The sequence below is a fragment of the Somniosus microcephalus genome, chromosome 32, assembly GCF_052327205.1.
Source record: "Somniosus microcephalus isolate GS21.2 chromosome 32, FLI_Smic_1.0, whole genome shotgun sequence".
Taxonomy (NCBI): Eukaryota; Metazoa; Chordata; class Chondrichthyes; order Squaliformes; family Somniosidae; genus Somniosus; species Somniosus microcephalus.
The window spans coordinates 31,470,143-31,492,568 of NC_141018.1; the positions used below are offsets into that span (position 1 = coordinate 31,470,143).

Here is a 22,426-nt window from a genome sequence, read left to right on the forward strand (position 1 = left end):
CCGGCACAGAAAGCAGAATGGCTGCGAGCTGTCAAAAGTTGCAGCATTCAGCTTTCTGTTCCGGGGAGATCTCTAAATCAGCCTGAGAGGAAGGAATTAACTTGGAGTACAGATTGTCAGTGTTTGACAGCTTCAAACAGCTGTCAAACACTGATATTTTATCTGTCAAAAGCTCTTGACAGATGAAATTTCAATCTGTGACGTCACCTGTTGCCGGGTGGCCCTTAATTGGCCTGCTGAGCCTGCTGGGTGGGCTCAACAAGGTCAATCAAGTCAAAATCGCGTGGGTTGGCTAGAACTCGATGGAGGCGGGACTACAACCCCGAAAGTTGTAGTCCCGCCTCCTACCTGCCTCCTCAGTGAAAATCCAGCCCGTTGACTCTGTTTCTCTCTCCACGGATGCTGCCTGGCCTGCTGAGTGTTCCCAGCATTTTTCTGTTGTCATGTTCCATCTAAGTTAGCCTCACAGCGCCAGTGAGAGTACGCGAGGCCCCACCTATTCTGTCAGCTATTTCTGCCTTTGTCATGACATCAGTGTCGGTGTCATCCAGCAGTGTTCGGCCGAGGTCCTGATGCAAGCTCAGCTCGCTCCGCAGTTTGCTGTTTTCGGCCTCCAGTCTTGCGATGTCTTTCCTCAAGCCGATGATGTCTTCTGCCATCCTCTGCATCGCAGCCCGGTAATTGTCCAGCTCCTGCGGCGCACAAAGAGTGGAGAATGGGAACCAGTTCAAATTCGTGAAACGGGGCTGACATGAATCAGTCATTCATGAAAGAAAGACTTATGAAATAATACTGAGCGGCCTGCGGGTGGCGCTGTCCAGGGAGAGTATAAATACTCGGGCACAGGCCCAGCTTGCGCAGGACATTCTTAACAGGAACTAGTGAAGGACACAACTGGACCTCCATGTTGAAAAACACGCTTAGACCAAGTGCCTAGTAGTTCTCTTACGTTAGGGGCTTTGTGAGTTTTTAGTAACAGGAGTTCTAAAGCCGCTCAAAAACCCCACAGAAGACAGAGGGATATCCTAAAGGACACGACTGCTGCCAATGCAGTAAAGTAGTTGCCCATGCGCAGTTCCAGTGGTTTGTTTCTTGGTTGTTCTCATCGGACCATCCCAGAGATTGGTGAGTGAGAAAGGAGGGGAAGGGGGACTGAGCTGCGTCAGGAGAAGAAAATAAAAAAATGAACAGTTGAGTTAGCATTTCTGCTGCTGCCCAACTAAGCCGAGAGAGAGAGAGAGAGAAAGTTAACATTTGTGTGGTGAGGAAACATGATCTGCCGCCGCACCGAAGAAAATTAACAGTTTCTTCCGGTTCATTGGCAGCAGTCACTCCGTAGCCTAAAAACACGTTTAGCATCCATTTGTTAACGGGGTTGACATAAGAAAATTACTAGGCACTTGGTCTGAGTATTAAACGAGGCTTTAATCATCTATTTTTCAACATGGAGATCTAGTTGTGTCCTTCACTAGTTCCTGTTAAAGAATGTCCTGAGCAAGCTGGGCCCGTGCCCGAGTATTTATACTCTCCCTGGACAGCACCACCAGCAGGCTGCCCAGTATTATTACATAAGTCATTTTCACATGAATGACAAGATTCATGTCAGGGGCCAAGTAGCTAATACCACCACTTCATTCAAAAGGGAATTGGATATAATACACAAAGATGGAAAAAGTTTGCCGGGGCTGTGGGGAAAGAGCAAGTGGGGAGTGCGACTAATTGGACAGCTCTCTCAAAGAGCCGGCACAGCCACGATGGGCCGAGTGGCCTCCTCCTGTGCGGTACGATTCTATTTATTACAGTTTATTGTAGTACAGGCCATTTTCACAACTTTAACAACACATGTGCGTGCCTTTTACTTTTTTTGTGCCATTTCATTGCTGGAAACACTTGCAATGATTTACATTTCACGGGCAAAGGGCAGATGAGAAAGTAAAGCTTAATCGAAAGTTATCGGACTTACGGTGAAACGGGGATTGTGCTTTCCCCCCGGGAAGCCGCTGCTGAGAATCACAAGATGCCCTTGCACTGATAATGTCACAATCATTATTTCTTCAGACATCATACATTGACAACAGGAACACTCTGGCTACCAGTGCACACCCTCCGTGTGTCAGCCATGGCTCAGTGGGTAGCACTCCCTCCTGCCCATGGAGGCCCCCTCCAGAGACTTGAGCACAGAAATCTAGGCTGACACTCCCAGTGTCAGTGCTGCGGCAGTGCTGCACTGTCAGAGGTGCCGCCTTTCAGGTAAGAACATAAGAAATAGGAGCAGGAGGAGGCCATTTGGCCCTTCGAGCCAGCTCCGCCATTCATACAAACATAGAAACATAGAAGATAGGAGCAGGGGTAGGCCATTCGGCCCCTCGAGCCTGTTCCGCCATTTAATGAGATCATGGCTGATCATCCAAATTCAGTACCCTGTCCCTGCCTTCTCCCCATATCCCTTGATCCCTTTAATAGAACTACTAATAATTCAATAAGATCATGGCTGATCTTCTACCTCATCTCCACTTTCCTGCACTATCCCCATATCCCTTGACTCCCTTAATACCCAAAAATCTATCAATCTCTGTCTTGAATATACTCAACGACTGAGCCTCCACAGCCCTCTGGGGTAGAGAATTCCAAAGATTCACCACCCTCTGAGTGAAGACATTTCTCCTTATCTCAGTCCTAAATGGCCGACCCCTTATTCTGAGACTGCGACCTCTGGTTCTAGACTCTCCAGCCAGGGGAAACATCCTCCCAGCATCTACCCTGTCAAGGTGAGATGTTAAACTGAGGCCTGTCTGCTCTCTCAGGTGGACGTAAAAGATCCCACGGCCACTATTTCGAAGGAGAGCCAGGGGAGTTCTCCCCGGTGTCCTGGGGCCAATATTTATCCCTCAATCAACATCACAAAAAAACAGATGATCGGGTCATTATCACATTGCTGTTTGTGGGAGCTTGCTGTGTGCAAATTGAGTGTCACAATCCTTACATTACAACAGTGACTACACTTCAAAAAGTACTTCACTGGCTGTAAAGCGCTTTGGGACGTCCTGAGGTCGTAAAAGGCGCTATAGAAATGCAAGTCTTTCTTTTTTCTTTTTCACAGAACCTGGCAGCATGGTAAACACTATACAAAAAAAACTTCTCCTGTGAAAGAAAAGGAAGACTTGCATTTATATAGCGCCTTTCACGACCTCAGGAAGTTCCAAAAGAGAAATGATGCTATATTATTTTTATATTTTTAAAAATGAATCTGTCTTTTACTTACCATTTGATTTTAATTTGTGTCTAAAGAATCAGGAGAAATGACTTGCAGACAAATATGTGGTTTAAAAAGAAAGACTTGCATTTCTATAGCGCCTTTCATGACCACCGGACGTCCCAAAGCGTTTTACAGCCAATGAAGTACTTTTTGAAGTGTTGTCACTGTTGTAATGTGGGAAACGCGGCAGCCAATTTGTACCAAGCAAGCTCCCCCAAACAGCAGTGTGATAATGACCAGATAATCTGTTTTAGTGATGTTGGTTGAGGGATAAATATTCTCCAGGACACCGGGGAGAACTCCCCTTCGAAAAAGTGCCATGGGATTTTTACGTCCACCTGAGAGAGCAGACTGGGCCTCAGTTTAACGTCTCATCTGAAAGACGGCACCTCCGACAGTGCGGCACTCCCTCAGCACCGCACTGGGAGTGTCAGCCTGGATTTTTGTGCTCGAGTCTCTGGAGTGGGACTTCAACCCACAACCTCCTGACTCAGAGGCGAGGGTGCTGCCCACTGAGCCACGGCTGACACGGTCACAGATTACGCACCAAAAAAAATGAAGCAGCATGTGCTGAAGAAAGCTTCAGGTTTAATTGGAGAAGCTGACCTCACCAATCACCAGACAGGATCCTGCCACAGACGGACTCAACCTGTAGTCGAAAACCACGCAAAATGCACTAGTGCATAAAATGGATAATAACATTTAGAACTAGAAGAAAGACTTGCATTTCTATAGCGCCTTTCACAACCTCAGAAGAGCCCAAAGCGCTTTACAGCCAATGAAGTACTTTTCAAGTATAGTCACTGTTGTAATGTAGGAATTGTGGCACTCAATTTGCGCACAGCAAGCTCCCACAAACAGCAATGTGATAATGATGATTTAGTGGTGTTGGTTGAGGGACAAATATTGGCCAGGACACTGGGGAATAACTCTCCCTGCTCTTCTTTGAAACAGTGCCATGGGATCTTTTTTACATCCGCCTAAGAGGGCAGCAGAGCAGGACCTTGGTTTAATACCTCATGGGCCAAAACTTCGGGTCCCCACGGGCGAGGACGCGCTGGGTACTCACGCGTAGGCCCAACGAAAGTGCCGGTTTCGTGCATGCACTGCGCATGTGCAGGAAGCCGGAACTTCCGTTCCCTTAAAGGAAGGGGTTCACAGGTCGAACGCGTGCGCCGGAGAGGCAGCGCGTACGCCTGGAACTTCCGGGTTTTTTTGCAGCTTTCTCCGGGAGGGTAAGTCTCCAGGAGCTACGCTTCTAAAAGGCAGTCACAAGGCCTGCTTTTAACAAGGTAAGTGGTGAATTAAGTAAAATTAAAACATTTTTTCCACAGGTTTATTATTTTTAAATACTTTAAAGAAAGGTAAGTTTATTTTTAGCCCTGTTAGAAAATGTAATTAATTTTTTCAAAAATTTAAATTATTGTTTAAAATAGTTATTTTATGTAATTTATAGTTATTTTAAAAATGTGATTTTAAAAAACAATTTATTTGAAGTTTTAGTTATGTTTTGGGGCTGAATTGCATTCATAAATTTGACAGGTCTTCCTGTCAAATCTATGAATACAGATTCCCTGCTACCATTGGCTCTCCATGGCCCACGTGATGCTTTGAACTAACTGCGCCCCGGGATACGCAAGCACTGCACACCGGCAACTGGAGGAGGCCCAGGATCGGAATCCCACGCGGGCCCACAGCACAATGGCCGGCGCGCTAGGTAAGTGCAGGTCGGAGGCTTACACCCGCGGGAAGCCCCCGACCCGAACTCATCTGAAAGACGTCACCTCTGACAGTGCAGCGGAAGCTCCCTCAGTACCGCACTGGAGTGTCAGCCTAGATCGCGTGCTCGAGGCTGTGGAGCGGGGGACTGTGAACCCACAACCTTCTGACTCCAAGGCAAGTGAGCTACCCACTGTGCCACGTGGGATCCTTACAACCAGCAGACAGATGAAACTTTCATCCCAAGGGGTGAAAGGTCAGTATCTAAACCATTGCATCATCCACTAACCCTAAAACCTTATTTCTAAAGAATTGTGGCTGTAACACAGGCAAACAGCAGCATAGTAATACTTATGGGTATAATATAACTTTCCTCACATGCGAAATAGAGATAAACAATCATGCCCATGTCCTTGATAAACCTAATCTATTTGCAATGTGTGACATTGAGCTCCTGATTGAATGATGATCTCAGCATTCTTTGCACCATGAAGTTAATCACAATATTGCAATTAAACAGAATAATAATCAGAATGCATGTTATTAACAATCTACCACCCTAATCTAGTCTCTAATATTGTGATTTTATATTCTCTAAATGTGCTCTCTTGATCCATGTTAATTGTATGTCACCACGAACCAATCAGATTGTTGGAAAAAAAACTTGCACATGTTGTTGGTTGCCATTGACGAGTACCTGGTCCGCCCGTTAATCTTTCACCCCAGGTGTCCACTTTGCCACGTTCCCCCGATCCCGACGCCCCCCCCCCACTGACTGTTCCAGCTCTGCTCTAGATGCAGGAAGGATGTTCCCGATGGCAGGGGAGTCCAGAACCAGGGGTCACAGTCTAAGGATAAGGGGTAAGCCATTTAGGACAGAGATGAGGAGGAATTTCTTCACCCAGAGAGTGGTGAGCCTGTGGAATTCTCTACCATAGAAGGCAGTTGAGGCCAATTCATTAAATATATTCAAGAAGGAGTTAGATATATTTCTTAAGGCTAAGGGGATCAAGGGATATGGGGAGAAGGCAGGGACAGGGTACTGAATTTGGATGATCAGCCATGATCTCATTGAATGGTGGAGCGGGCTCGAGGGGCCGAATGGCCTACTCCTGCTCCTATCTTCTATGTTTCTATGTTTCTATGCTCTCCTCCCCGGCAATGAAAGGTCATCGAGCTGAAACGTTAACTCTGTTTCTCTCTCCACAGATGCTGCCTGACCTGCTGAGTATTTCCAGCATTTTCTGTTTTTATTTTTGCTCTCCTCCCTCTCAGTCTCGCCCACCTCTGGCTCCACTACCCCTGCCCCCCGTGGAGGGCCACTCAAGTGTGCCAGGCCCCCACACCCTCCCCCCACCCCACACCGTTCTATCCTACCTCCCAAGCTCACTGCAAGTGTTCCAGCTCCAACCCCTCTCTCCTACCAACTCCCACTCTATCCTACCTGCAGTGGTGGCACGGGGTTTATTGCCACTTGCCGTTGGGCCTACAGTTCCGTGTCTCGGGGCTGCCACACTGCTCTTTACTTTAGGCGCTTTGATCAGAAACCGGCTACAGTTTGCTTCGAGGCCTGTGGCAATCTGAGGATCAACAGTAATGACAATAGTCTAGGCTGACCAATTCAGTGAAGCTGATAGTGTCAGCTGTGGCTCAGTGGGCAGCACCCTTGCCTCTAAGGCAGAAGGTTGTGGGTTCATAATCCCACACCAGAGACTTAAGCACAAAATCTAGGCTAACACTCCAGTGCAATGCTGAGGGAGAGCTGTGCTGTCGGAGGTGCTGTCTTTCAGATGAGATGTTAAACTGAGGTCCCGTCTGCTTCCTCAGGTGGCTGTAAAAGATACCATGGCACTATTTTGAAGAACAGCAGGGGAGTTCTCCCTGGTGTCCTGGGGCCAATATTTATCCCTCAATCGGTATCACTAAAACAGATTATCTGGTCATTATCACATTGCTGTTTGCGGGAGCTTGCTGTGCGCAAATTGGCTGCTGCGTTTCTTACAACAGTGACTACACTTCAAAAATTACTTCATTGGCTGTAAAGCGTTTGGGACGTCCTGGGGTTGTGAAAGGCGCTATAGAAATGCAAGTCTTTTTTCTTAAAAAGCCTGTTTGTTTGTGGGAATACCGTGTAACACTGTCTGTAGAGAGATTGGGTCCTCAGAAATAAAGTTTGACACTTCATCGTGTCCTGGTACAGCGCACTGTGTACAGTATTGTGTCAGGTAATCAGCAATAGTAACAGTGCCAGTGACGAGTTTAGCCACGAATAGGCAAACACTGCTGTGTGCTGAAACGGAACTGGAAATAGTAATGTTGCAAATGCTCACAAGATACGAGTGTGATGTTCACGTTTGTGTTTCTGGGAGGGATGGGGTCTATTCGGAGATCTGGTGCTCTCATATGAAGCCTTGCTCAACAGGAGCACCAGTTGGACAATCAAGGGTTGTCGCCCCGTCTCCAGCCCACGCATCCGGTCAGGTGAGGCTCCTCAATGGGGGCACAGGGAACTGCGCACAAAACTCTAGGCTGACGCTCCAGCGCTGCACTGTCGGGGGTGCCGTCTTTCGGGTGAAACGTTAAACCGAGGCCCCCTCTGCCCTCTCGGGTGGACGTAAAAGATCCCGTGGCCGCTATCTCAAAGAAGAGCAGGGGGGCGGAGTTCTCCCCGGTGTCCTGGTCAATATTTAACCCTCAACCAACGTCACTAAAACAGATTATCCGGTCATTATCACAGTGCTGTTTGTGGGAGCTTGCTGTGCGCAAATTGGCTGCCGCGTTTCCTACATTACATAGAAACATAGAAGATAGGAGCAGGAGTAGGCCATTCGGCCCCTCGAGCCTGTTCCGCCATTTAATGAGATCGTGGCTGATCATCCAAACTCAGTACCCTGTCCCTGCCTTCTCCCCATATCCCTTGATCCCTTTAGCCTTAAGAAATATATCCAACTCCTTCTTGAATATATTGAATGAATTGGCCTCAACTGCCTTCTGTGGTAGAGAATTCCACAGGTTCACCACTCTCTGGGTGAAGAAATTCCTCCTCATCTCAGTCGTAAATGGCTTACCCCTTATCCTTACATTACAACAGTGACCACACTTCAAAAAGGATTTCATTGGCAGTAAAGCGCTTTGGGAGGTCCTTAGGTTTAAAAAGGCGCTATAGAAATGCAAGTCTTTCTTTTCAAGGTGCCTTTCAGAAACCTTTGATGTTCTGCTCACATGATTACTCATTGCTCCTGGCAGTGACGTTATCACAGTGTAGGAAGGCCTGGTGCCAGGCTGAAGATTGGGGCAATTTGCAAGGAGCTTTACCCCTCAGCAACCAGGTCTTGACAAGCCAACTAGCCCATTTGACGTGGCCTTGCTCAGGGTGAGTTGGAAGATGCAGGGGAGGTTTGCGAGAGCATAAACACCAGCACAGACTATTTGGCCGAATGGCCTGTTCCTGTGCTGTATATTCTATGTAATTCTATGTGGTGAGAGTAAGTGAAGTAAGCAGATCGCGCTAACATGTCTTTTGATGTTGACTCCCGATATGCAGTTGCCAACACTCTCCAGGGTGAACGGCCTAACCTATTCCCGCGCGCGTGGACATCCACTATTTGTGCAGGTCTCTGACTCGCACATGAGAACCGCCTCATCCATTGCCCTGCAGGAGACCAATGGCAGAATTCAAATGCAAGGTGTCAGAAGGTCGTGAGTTCAAGTCCCTGCTCCACAGACTTGTGAAACTCCCAGCGAGAGCACTGAGGGAGTGCCGCACTGTCGGGGTCATAACGTTGGATGAGACGTTAAACCGAGGCCCCATCTGCCCTCTCAGGTGGACGTAAAAGATCCCGCGGCACTATTTTGAAGAAGAGCAGGGGAGTTCTCCCCGGTGTCCTGGGTTAATATTTATCCTTCAACCAACACCTAAAAAAACTCAGATTATCTGGTCGTCATCTAATTGTTGTTTGTGGGGTCTTGCTGTATGCAAATTGGCTGATGCGTTTCATGCAATTCAACAGTGGCTACACTTGCAAAGTACTTCATTGGCTGTAAAGCACTTTAGGACGTCCTGAGGTCGTGAAAGGCGCTATATAAATTCAAGACTTTCCTTCTTTCAAAATGGGGGACTGGTAATTCGGAGGAGTGACCAGAGGCTTTGGCAAAGAGGTGGGTGACATGAATCTTGTCATTCATGTGGAAATGACTTATGAAATAATACTGGGCAGCCTGCTGGTGGCGCTGTCCAGGGAGAGTATAAATACTCGGGCATGGGCCCAGCTTGCTCAGAACATTCTTTAACAGGAACTAGTGAAGGACACAACTAGACCTCCATGTTGTAAAACAATTGATTAAAGCTTTGTTTAACACTTAGACCAAGGCCTAGAAATTCAGTATAGCCACGTTTGGGGCGCTACAGTCAGGCGGCCGCTAAAGTTTGCGCCCGGCGCAAGTTCGCGCCACCTTCGCCGATATTCAGTCGCATCGCCCCAAGAGGTTGCTGCTGCGCTAAAACAGGCGATGCACGACTATCATTAGGCGCTAAGCCGGCGGCCCGGGGCGATACCCCCGAGGGCGGGCACAGCGCAGGTGCGGCGAGTTGCTGATTGACGGCAGACACTCTGGCGCCGGTGAGCTCTTAAAGGGGGAGGGTGGATTTGTTTGCCTGCCACGCCCTGCACACTGCAGCCCTGAAGCAAGGCCTGACCACTGCTGCTTCATCTGTACAACGCCCAGGACTATGGAGAAGGCCAACGTTTGCACCCATTGCAGCCCCCATTATATGTTTCCAATCAATGCTATGGCTCTGAAGTTAAAGACAAGTGCAAAGCTGTGGCCTGAAGCCACAAGTACCTGTGCGAGTGTTGAGCCAAACCAGAAAGCTCTCTACCTTTGTCTCTCTGCAAAGATCCGTCTCTCACAAAGAAGGAGTGTTGCAAAAAGGCTGCCTTTTCTACTGCAGGAGGAGTGCCCTTTAATTTGCGCCCCCCGTGCCCCGCATCGACTGAGAACCGTTCCCCTCTACCAGTCGCTAGGGGCGCCAGGCGCACAATAGGGCGGCGCCACTGAATTTCCGGTTTGGGGCGAACAAAGGGCGTTGCACGATGAAATGACGTCAGGATCTGCGCACGCAGCTGAGCGCGCGCAAAGGCTTTGCGCCACCGCTAAATCTTTACTGAAGTTGGGGAGAGGCGCAGATCGCGCTGCGCCCAGCCGCTAGCCGCCTAGCGCCCAACATCTCCTCCTCCTAAGGCGCTAGCGGCTGGCGCAAACAACTGAATTTCTAGGCCCAAGTGCCTAGTAGTTTTCTTATGTCAGTGGGTTTTAAGGAAGATCTTAAACGCGGAGAGGGAGGTGGAAAGAGAGGGAATTCCAGAGAGTGGGGCTGAAGGTGCAGCTGTCAATGGCGGGGGCGTATAGAAAGGGGATGCACAAGAGGCAAAGGAGGAAGGCCATGAATAGAGAGTTGGGTGGGAGTCATTGTCGGGCTGAAGGAGGCTACCGAGCTAAGGAGAGCATGTGGCCATGGAAAGATTTACAAAACGAGGAGCTGAAGTATATACAGGAAACTCTCATCTAAACGGCACCTAAATATCCGGAATTCTCTATTAACCGGCAAAATTCTCACTCCGAAAACAACACCTCAATAACCGGCAATGTTGCCGAGTCCGAGTCTCCCGCGGTGGCCGAGTTAGTCAGTGGGGGTAGTTCTCCAAACTGCCACTACTCGGCTTCTTGGCGCTGTCGGAAGTCTCTTCCGATCCGCCATTTTTCTGTTTACTGTATAAGTTTTGTTTTGCTGTTAGGCAATTAAAGAGTTATGGATTACCCTCGACTGGCAGTACTGTACTTAACCAAGCATCTTCCACCATCCATTTAACACAACATTCTGTAGGTGAGTACCCAATTACTGTATACTGCACATTTCTTGATTTTTTTATTTTTGTTTGTTAAAAATAGCCTCGGTAGATAACCCTCTCCGTCATCCGGAATTTTTAATCAATCGGCAACACGCCGGTCCCGTCGGTGCCGGATACCAAAGAGTTTCCTGGTACTGAAAAAAAGGATGTGATTTAAAACTACCTCCAAGAAGGCTGCATCAAAATGAAAACATCAAAAGGCCACAGCCTCTGCTGTGGCGACTGACAGCGTGAAAGGCGAAAGGACTGAGGTACGTGCGAGGAACCCTAAGCTGTTTAAACAGTGTTTAAGTTAATGGCTGTCGTGGAAGCTCAGTCTGGTACATTTGTTGTTAATGCTAACCTTGGTGAGGACTGGGCTCATCCCCCTGCCTGACCCCCACCTGCCCTCTTCAAAAACACCCAGCATTACAAATCTGAGACCAAGGACTCAAATCCCAAGGTCAGCGAGCTTATCTGGAGGAGTGGGAAGATGGTGAAAGGCTCTCCTTTTAAAAAAAAACATAAACTGTAACAGTTGAGGACAAGGTTAGTTTTTCATTTGTGACAGAAGATTATTTTTTGCAATCAAGAATTCTAATTGTTACAACAAAGGCTGGTTCCGAAGATATATGATCCTCCTAAAGCTGTGCAGGCATACTGGCTTGACATCTGAAGAAAATTTTCACTTATAAATTATTTTATCAGGTATTATTTAGACTATTCTTTTTTTTTGGATTTTTTTTTTAGAGAAAGGAAACATACATTGTGACCTTTTTCTGGACGCCTACTCTCTTCAAAGCATTTGAGTCTTGGCGTGATGTGGTGCCCGGGGACTGGAGGTAGGGTTCTTTCTACATGCTGTGGATTTGTTGTGGATACGGGGCCATCTGCTGAGCTGAGCTTAATCAATTGCCATCAATAATGTACTCCGCTGTGAGTTGGTCCAAATTACTAAAATGGCACCATTTTGATTGGCTGCTGAATTCCTTAAAATTTCACATCCTTCGGCCTCTGCCCACCCCAAAGAAAGAAAGAAAGAACTTGCATTTATATAGCACCTTTCGCCACCACCGGACGTTCCCAAAGCGCTTTACAGCCAATGAAGCACTTTTTCGAAGTGTAGTCACTATTGTAATGTAGGAAAGGCGGCAGACAATTCGTGCACAGCAAGCTCCCACCAACAGCAATCTGATAATGACCAGACCATTGTGTTTTAGTGATGTTGGTTGAGGGATAAATATTGGGTAGAACTCCCCTGCTCTTATTCGAAATCGTGACCGTGGAATCTTGTTATGGTCCGCCTGAGGGCGTAGACGGGGCCTCGGTATAGCGTCTAAACCGAAAGACGGCACCTCTGACAGTGCGGCACTCCCTCAGTACTGCACTGGGAGTGCCAGCCTAGATTTTGTCAAGGTCCCATTGCTATGAGCATTATTGCTGCCCCCCCACACTCGCGTGTCTTGGCAAAAGAACCAATGCAGACAGAGCACTGAACCTAGGATCATCCTTGGTCTATAGATAACAGCCCAGGTTGTCCACCACATCCTGTTAGTTGTCCATTGGATCTGTGGCGGACGGAGCCAGATATGGGCACAGAGACATTTCCCAAACCCATGACCTCTCCCACCTAGAAGGACAAGGGCAGCAGGCGCATGGGAACCCCACCACCTCCAAGTTCCCCTCCAAGTCACACACCATCCTGATTTAGAAGTATATCAGCCGTCCCTTCATCGTCCTGGGTTGAAATCCTGGAACTCCCTCCCTAACCGCACTGTGGGAGCACCTTCACCACACGGACTGCAGCGGCTCAAGAAGGCGGCTCACCACCTACTTCTCAAGGGCAATTAGGGATGGGCAATAAATGCTGGCCTTGCCAGCGACGCCCAGATCCCATAAACAAATTTTAAAAAAGACCTGCTCCACTGCATCACTGCCTTTTCCCCTCCTCCCACCCCACTTTGCCACGGCATTGCATTGTCAATGGAGGGGGCATGAGAATGGAGGCCCCCTCCAGAGACCTGAGCACAAAAATCCAGGCTGACGCCCCCAGTGCAGTACTGAGGGAGTGCCGCACTGTCGGGGGGTGCCGTTGTTCAAGTGAGATGTTAAACTGAGGCTCTGTCTGCTCTCAGGTGGACATAAAAGATCCCACGGCCACTATTTCGAAGTAGAGCAGGGGAGTTCTTCCCCAGTGTCCTGGCCAACATTTATCACTCAAACAACACCTAAAACACATGATCTGGTCATTTATGCCTGTGGCAGCTTGCTGTGCCAAATTGGCTGCCGCGTTTCTTCCATTTCAACAGTGGCTGCGCTCCAGAAAGTGCTTTGTTGGCTGTAAAGCACTTTGGGACGTCCCTGAAGTTGTGAAAGATGCTGCAGAAACGCAAGTTTGGTCTTGGGCTCAGTTGTGACGCTCCCCGGTGTGAAGCCGCCATTTGGACGAGGTGCCGGAGAGCGGGACGAGGTGCCGGAGAGCAGGACGAGGTGCCGGAGAGCGGGATGAGGTGCCGGAGAGCGGGACTGTACCCCAGCACGTGTCAGCATCTTCAGTGGGGGGAGGAGCGAGCATTGGTGGCAAAGGACAGCTGAGAAACTGCAAAGTGCTACAGTACAAAGGGATCTGGGGGTCCTGGTGCATGAAACACAGAAGGTTAGTATGCAGGTGCAGCAGGTGGTCAGGAAGGCCAATGGAATCTTGGCTTTTATTGCAAGGGGGATGGAGTATAAAAGCAGGGAAGTCTTGTTTCAGTTATACAGGGTATTGGTGAGGCCACACCTGGAATACTGCGTGCAGTTTTAGTTTCCATATTTAAGAAAAGATATACTTGCTCTTGAGGCAGTTCAGGGAAGGTTCACTCGGTTGATTCCGGAGATGAGGGGGTTGACTTACGAGGAAAGGTTGAATAGGTTGGGCCTCTACTCATTGGAATTCAGAAGAATGAGAGGTGATCTTATCAAAACATATAAGATTGTGTGGGGGCTTGATCGGGTGGGTGCGGTGAGGATGTTTCCACTGATGGGTGAGACTAGAACTAGGGGGCATAATCTGAGAATAAGGGGCTGCCATTTCAAAACTGAGATGAGGAGAAACTTCTTCACTCAGAGGGTAGTAAATCTATGGAATTTGCTACCTCAGAGAGTTGCGGAAGCTGCGACATTAAATAGATTTAAAACGGAGATAGACAGTTTCCTAGCAGATAAGGGAATTAGGGGTTACGGGGAGCGGGCAGGGAAGTGGACGTGAGTCTAGGTTCGGATCAGCCATGATCCTATTGAATGGCGGAGCAGGCCCGAGGGGCCGTATGGCCTACTCCTGCTCCTACTTCTTATGATCTTATGAAAAAGAGAAGTTAGTGTGTCAGCCAGTGGCTCAGTGGGGTAGCACTCTCTCACTTCTAGAGTCAGAAGGTTGTGGGTTCACAGTCCCCACTCCAGAGACTTGAGCACAAAAATCTAGGCTGACTCTTCCTTTGCAGCTCTACCCCATTTAACCTCTTATTTTAAAAGCAGCCTGCAGACTCTTTATTCCTCCTGCCAAAATGTACCACTATATTTTCAGATTCTTTATTACAGGAAACTTTCGTTTATCCGGAGGTTAAATGTCCGGAAAGCTCTATCTACCGGCAAAATTCAGGAGTCGGTTCAGATAATTTTTTTTCTTTTCGTTGCTTCTTTTCTCCAGTCCTGGCTCTGCAAGCGTCTCTGTAGCTAAGCAACAGCTTCAGCTAGATGCTTGCAAGCTGCGCCGACTGTTTTGAAGCTGTTGCTAAGCAACAGGGTTTGTTGCTTCACACGGAGCTCTGAGCTCCGTATGTTTTAACATTAGCGCTGGTTTCTACGGCAGTTTTGATCTAACGGCACCAGCTCGGTCCCGTCGGTGCCGGATACCAGAAAGTTTCCTGTAATTTGTGTTCGATTTTTATTCTTCTTTCCAAAGTGATGACACTTACATTGTGATATTCGTGACAGCGAGTAAGCTGTTTGTAAAAGTATCCGTTTCCAGTAAATTCTAACACCATTCGTTTCTTATTATTTCGTCTCCACTTCCTCTTTCCGTGTTCTGGATTTGACCAGAATCACTGAGATATAGATCTGCACAATGGGCGGAGACTAATGTGTTTCAATAAACACAGTGCTGCAGCTGCCTGATGTGCTCAGCATGAACCCATTAATTTCCATCTTTTCCAAGCTCAATTCCCGCTGTTAATGCACTGTCGGAGGAGCCGTCTTTCGGACGAGACGTTAAACCGAGGCCCCGTCTGCTCTCTCTCAGGTGGATGTTAAAGATCCCACGGCACTATTTCGAAGAGGAGCAGGGGAGTTCTCCCCGGTGTCCTGGCCAATATTTATCCCTCAGTCAACACCACTGAAAATATTATCAGGTCATTTCACATTGCTGCTTTGTGGGATCTTGCTGTGCGCAAATTGGCTGCCACGTTTCCCACATTACAACAGCAACTACACTTCAAAAAGTACTTCATTGGCTGTAAAGCGCTTTGGGACGTCCTGAGGTCGCGAAAGACGGGTCTTTTTTTTCTCTTTTAATCAGCAGCTACTTATGATTGTCCGACTAAAGATAAATGTTCTTGGACCCAGCATCTACCACGAAGAATGTGAAGGACTTCCTAATCTTAGCACTTCAAGGTCCGTTCGGGAAATTCTGTCAAAAGTATACGACTCATTTTTGAAAGCATCCTTGGGGTCGGGATAGGCTGGGCCACGGAGATAAGGAGACCTTCAGAACACAGCTGGGACAGACTCCGTATCTGCTCATTCTCGGCCTTTCACGCCATCGTTTGTTTCCAGTCTCCATTTGTCTTATTGTGTGCCCATCGGTATAATGAGCTGGATATTGCGCTGTGCGACTCGAGCGTACAAGCACTCGGCCTGTGCGTATCAGATCCCTTTGTCCATCCATTTCAGCAGCGGTTTTCACGGTTAACCCCTCTGCTAAAATAGCACAGACGGCGGTCTGTCATACAAGCTAGTGGATCTACCCTGTGTAAGAATGTAAAGGGTTAACGCAGAAACTATAAGCTTTTGTGAGATTATAAAATGTATCGATTTTTTATCAGTATTCCTTTTTCTTGTTAAATGGCTCTTACTGTTTACAAGACATAACTGTTGGTGGTTAAGACTGTGGAAAAATGCAACTATATTTCTGTAAAATGGGGCATGAGATGTCCATTCTCTGAGTTGTCCTCCTCCGCCTTGATTTACAAGGATGATATCAGAACTGCGAGGGTACACCTATCGGGAAAGGGTGAACAAGCTGGGACTCAAGAGAAGGCTGAGGGGGTGACCTAATAGAGGTCTTTAAAATTCTGAAAGGTTTTGATAGAGTGGATAGAGAGAGAATGTTTCCACTTGTGGGGAAGAGCAAAACTAGAGGCCATCAATATAAGATAGTCACCAAGAAATCCAATAGGGAATTCAGGAGAAACTTCTTTACCCAGAGAGTGGTGAGAATCTGGAACTCGCTACCACAGGGAGTGGTTGAGGCGAATAGTATAGAGGCATTTAAGGGGAAGCTAGATAAGCATATGAGGGAGAAGGGAATAGAGGGTTATGCTGATAGTGTTAGGTGAGGAAAGATGGGAGGAGGCTCGAGTGGAGCATAAACACCGGCATGGACTGGTTGGGCCGAATGACCTGTTTCTGTGCTGTATGTTCTATGTAATCCAATTTGCGCACAGCAAGCTCCCACAAACAGCAATATGTCTTAGTGATGTTTGTGCTTGGCTTGATCACCGCAGTAAAGAATCTCGTCACCACCCATAAGGAGTCAGGGTCTAAGCTCTGTAGTAGTAAGCTCTCTAGTAAGCTTGATCAGAGTTTATCTGTTTGACCTGAGCTGACCCAAACCTTACAGGAACTAAAGATACAACTAAAGGGTACAATTCTAAAGGGGGTGCATGAACAGAGGGACCTGGGGGTATGTGTGCACAAATCATTGAAGGTGGCAGGGGAGGTTGAGAAAGCAGTTAAAAAAGCATACGGGATACTGGGCTTCATAAATAGGCATAGAGTACAAAAGCAAGGAAGTTATGATGGGCCTATATAAAACACTGGTTCGGCCTCAACTGGAGTATTGTGTCCAATTCTGGGCACCGCACTTTAGGAAGGATGTGAAGGCTTTAGAGAGGGTGCAGAAAAGATTTACAAGAATGGCTCCAGGGATGAGGGACTTCAGTTATGTGGATAGACTGGAGAAGCTGGGGTTGTTCTCCTTAGAGCAGAGAAGGTTGAGAGGAGATTTGATAGAGGTGTCTAAACAGAGTAGATAGAGAGAACCTGTTCCCATCTGGCGGAAGGGTCGAGAACCAGAGGACACAGATTTAAGGTGATTGGCAGAAGAACCAAAGGCGACATGAGGAAAAACTTTTTTACGCAGCGAGTGGTTCGGATCTGGAATGCACGGCCTGAAAGGGTGGTGGAGGCAGATTCAATCGTGGCTTTCAAAAGGGAGTTGGATAAGTATCTGAGGGGGAAAAAAATTACAGGACTAGGGGGAAAGGGCAGGGGAGTGGGACTAGCTGAAGCACTCGTGCAGAGAGCCGGCACGGGCTCGACGGGCCGAATGGCCTCCTTCTGTGTTGTAACCATTCTATGATTCTATGTTTCAGTTCACAAGAGAGTCAGCAGTAGGTAAATTGTGGGAAGCGAGCTCGGGTAAAGAGCCTCGTTTGATGTGAGCACAGACTGATGATGAAGGTTGGCGCACTCGATTTGTGACGCTCCAAGTTAATGGCCAGAAAAGCTGGGAGCTCCATGACGTGGGTCTGGTGACCTTTGCGCCCATTTCTCCAAATCCACACACACACCGAAAGGAGCTTCTTTGCCGAGAGCAGTGCCTCATTAAATGGATCCTTCAGTCTCTGCTTTTTTAAAATTTGTTTATGGGATGTGGGCGTCACTGGCAATGCCAGCATTTATTGCCCATCCCTAGTTGCCCTTGAGAAGGTGGTGGTGAGGCTTCTTCTTGAACCGCTGCAGTCCGTGTGGTGATGGTACTCCAGCAGCGCTGTTAGGGAAGGAGTTCCAGGAATTTGACCCAGCGACGATGAAGGATCGGCAATATACTTCTAAGTCAGGATGGTGTGTGACTTGGAGGGGAACTTGGAGGTGGTGGTGTTCCCATGCACCTGTTGCCCTTGTCCTTCTAGGCGGTAGAGGTCGCGGGTTTGGGAGGTGCTGCTGAAGAAGCCTTGGCGAGTTGCTGCAGTGCATCTTGTGGATGGTACACACTGCAGCCACGGTACACCGGTGGTGGAGGGAGTGAATGTTTAAGGTGGTGGATGAGGTGCCAATCAAGCGGGCTGCTTTGTCCTGGATGGTGTCGAGCTTCTCGAGTGCTGTTGGAGCTGCACTCATCCAGGAGAGTGGAGAGTATTCCATCACACTCCTGACTTGTGCCTTGTAGATGGTGGAAAGGCTTTGGGGAGTCAGGAGATGAGACACTCACCACAGAATACCCAGCCTCTGATCTGCTGAATGGCGGAGCAGGCTCGAGGGGCCAAGTGGCCTATTCCTGCTCCTATTTCTTATGTCCTCTTCTGCAAACTGTCCTGGAGTCACACACGAGGAAAAGGTGTTGGTATCTGTACCACAGGATGCCTTTTAACCAGAACTGGATGGTTCTCTTCCTTACAAGTGCTAATTGCCGTCTTAGCCTGTAAAAACAAGCTGGCTGTTGACGCAGGAACAAAGGCAAAATCCATCCGGAAAAGAAACACTCAAAGAGACGTGTGTGTGTGTGAAGCAGCATAGCATGTAAAGGGGGCAGGTCATCTGCTCTGTAAGTCAATCTTTCTCTACAAAAAGGCTTTCTCCTTTACAAATATCTACCTTGTTCAAATAAAGTAAGTTGGAGGCCGCGAGTTCCGAATATATAATTAAATTCGTAACACCAACAAATTTTGCATATTTCAACACAAAATCTTTCAAGCCCACCCTTTGCACCTCCTGCATAATTCATTGGGGTTTATTTTACTTTTAAATGAGGAGCACGCCGCTCCTGTTTAAACACTTGGATTTGCAATACAAAGCTAAGTGCATTCCCTCTTTCAATTCAGCCGTATGTTCCAGCTGAAAGACTAATGCATTCATGCTTTCACACTCTGCTGCCTTGACACAGCGCGCTCCCTGCGTGGCTCCACTACTTGATGCACCTATCGCAGATTACGATAGTGAACCCTGCTGGCCTTTGTGCTTACACACACACACAGACACACACACAGAAAAAGCTGTCTCTGTATTCTGGGCGTGTTGCCTCAAACACAGGGCAGCCCCAAAAACGCCTCACTGACCAAACACCATGGCTAGAAAACATGACCAAACATTCTTCCCCCCCCCTCACTGCAAATACAGGAAACTCTCGCTTAAACGGCACCTAAATATCCAGAATTCTCTATTAACCGGCAAAATTCTCACTCCGAAAACAACACCTCAATAACCGGCAATGTTGCCAAGTCCGAGTCCGAGTCTCCCGCGGTGGCCGAGTTAGTCAGTGGGGGTAATTCTCCAAACTGCCACTACTCGGCTTCTTGGCGCTGTCGGAAGTCCGAACACTTCAATAACAGGGGTCTGACTCTCCCGCGCTGCCGGTAGTCTCTTCCGATCCGTCATTTTACTGTGTGTCTCCCGTGCTGCCGGTAGTCTCTTCCGATCCGCCATTGTTAAGTAATTGAAGAGTTATGGATTACCCTCAACTGGCAGTACTGTACTTAATCAAGCATCTTCCACCATCCATTTAACACAACATTCTGTAGGCGAGTACCCAATTACTGTATACTGCACATTTCTTGATTTTTTATTTTTGTTTGTTAAAAATAGCCTCGGTAGATAACCCTCTCCATCATCCGGAATTTTTAATCAACCAGCAACCGCAGTCCCGTCAGTGCCGGGTACCAGAGAGTTTCCTGCATATACCCCTCAAACTAACTCGCAAAAGACTTGGCCGATATTTAGAGCAAATAAGCATATACAGGAAACTTTGTGCTATCCGGCACTGACGGGACTGAGCTGTTGCCGTTCCCTCAAAACTGCCGGACAAACCAGCGTTAATGTTGAAGCATATGGAGCTTTTCATCTCCGTATCTGACAACAAACACTGTTGCTTAGCAACAGCTTCTAAACAGTCGACCCGTACCTTGGAAGCGTCTCTCTGAAGCTGTTGCTAAGCTACAGAGACTTTGCAGAGCCTGACTGTTGAAAAAAAAGCCACAAGAAAAAAAACCTACGAGAAGAAAAAAAACCTAACAAAATGGCTCCTGATTTTTGCCGGTGGCTCGAGCTTGCTGGACATTTAGCCTCCGGATAACACAAAGTTTCCTGTATCAGGTTTGAACCAAAAAGAGAAAATTGCTGGAAATACCCGATGCAAAAGGCCTGATAGGGCGATGGATGCAGCGCCAACAATAACGTTCGAAAGGGAATTGGATGTACACTTGACAAAGGAAAAGGAAAAAAAATTGCAGGGCTACGGGGAAAGAGCAGGAGATTGGGACTAATTACATGGCATTTACAGCACAGAAACAGGCCAGTCAGCCCAACTAGTCCATGCCGGTGTTTATGCTCCACACCAGCCTCTTCATCTCACCCGATCAGCATAAGCCCTCAATTCATTTCTCCCTCATACACTTAACCAGCTTCCCCTTCAAGGCGTGTGTGATGCATTGGATTGGAGAGCTCTTTCAAAAGAGCTGGCACAGGTGCGAAGGGCCGAATGGACTCCTCCTGTGCTGTAAAGTGCTTTGATGGTTGTTTTTGTTGCAGTAATGGAGAAGCAGGGTGCTGCGTCTCCCCTTGCTGAGATTTGTTCTCTGTCGGCCTGCTGACCTCTCTTGGGGAGGCTCGCTTTAAGAGGGGTGTCGTCATGTGGACACGCCCTGTGTTTAACCTACGGGATTAGCGGTGCTTGGAATGTCAGCGGTTTTGTGGCCCCTTCTGCAGAGAGGATGAAACCGTGCAGTGCCAGAGGTCACAGACCTGTCTGACCACCTGACGGGGGTGCTCCTACAGTTCTTCGCCCCCCCCTAGGCCCCGCACCCTTGGTCGCCCAGTGCCAGTGAGTCGAGGAAACCTCTCAGACTTAGAGAGAAGATGCCGTTCAAAGATCCAGGATGTGTAGGATTGATGGGGCTGGGGGGGGGGAGCATTGATTGGCTCCATTCAAAGGTCTTGTGCGTGCATGCCCGGGTCAGCCCTGGAGTGGGATCATGCTGTGCCCACCGGGCACCTCAGGACATACTGTGATTGGTCGATGACCGAAGCAGAACCACCTCTTAATTGCGCTCGCATGCCTAGTTTGCCTTGAAGCAGTTGTTTTAGTCGTGCCCTCTCCTGGTAGCAGGAGGCTCTTGTCAGTAACTGAGGGTTATTTTGTGGCAATGGGGGAAGCCATTGTATTGGTTCAAAAAAAACCAGCGGGTTGTTTTTGTGTATTCGTGGTGCTATGAGTCTCCTACTGGTCGGATCCTTTGCACTTAGGACTGCAGCCAATGGAGGGAGAGGAGCAGCCAATGGCGGGAGAGGTGCAGCCAATGGAGGAAGAGGAGCAGCCAATGGGGGGAGAGGTGCAACCAATGGGGGGAGAGGTGCAGCCAATGGGGGGAGAGGTGCAGCTAATGGGGGGAGAGGTGCAGCCAATGGGGGAGAGGTGCAGCCAATGGGGGGGAGAGGTGCAGCCAATGGGGGGAGAGGTGCAGCCAATGGAAGGAGAGGTGCAGCCAATGGGGGGAGAGGTGCAGCCAATGGGGGGAGAGGAGCAGCCAATGGGGGGGAGAGGTGCAGCCAATGGGGGGAGAGGAGCAGCCAATGGAGGGAGAGATGCAGCCAATGGGGGGAGAGGTGCAGCCAATGGAGGGAGAAGCGCACAGCTTCTGAACTCCTCAGAAAATCTTCTTAAAGACAGTTTAACCTGAGCCTCCATCATCAGCAGAAACCGAAGTTGAGAGCGTTGGATTTTTGTTGGGTAATGGTATTAAGGGATTTTGAAACAAGGCGGGCAGATGGAGTTAAGATACAGATCAGCCAAGATCTAATTGAATGGAGGAACAGGCTCGAGGGGCTGAACGGCCTGCTCCTGTTGCTATGTTCCTGCCTCACTCTTTCACACCCTGAGAGGAACTGATAGATAGAGAGAAACTATTTCTGCTGGTTGGAGAGTCTCGGACTAGGGGGCATAGTCTAAAAATTAGAGCCAGACCTTTCAGGAGTGAAATTAGGAAACACTTCTACACACAAAGGGTGGTAGAAGTTTGGGACTCTTTCGCAAATGGCAATTGATGCTAGAGCAATTGTTAATTTTAAATCTGAGATTGATAGATTTCTGTTAACCAAATGTATTAAGGGATGTGGGGAAAAGGCGGGTATGTGGAGCTAGGTCGATTAAAGTCATGATCTCATTGATTGGCGGAACAGGCTCGAGGGGCTAAATGGCCTCCTCCTGTTCCTATGTTCCTATGGCTGATTTTTGGATACTAAGGGACTCGAGGGATATGGGGATAGTGCGAGAAAGTGGAGATGAGGTAGAAGATCAGCCATGATCTTATTG

The 22,426-nt window shown here is 48.2% G+C and overlaps 1 protein-coding gene across 1 annotated transcript in view; it reads right to left on the reverse strand.

The window, feature by feature from the left end:
* The window catches only part of ccdc33 (coiled-coil domain containing 33), a 340,583-nt gene that overhangs the window by 15,706 nt on the left and 302,451 nt on the right, over positions 1 to 22,426 (reverse strand). Inside the window, 1 exon segment of the mRNA XM_085972306.1 lies at positions 497 to 692. Within this exon segment, the coding sequence (XP_085828432.1) occupies positions 497 to 692 (196 nt within the window).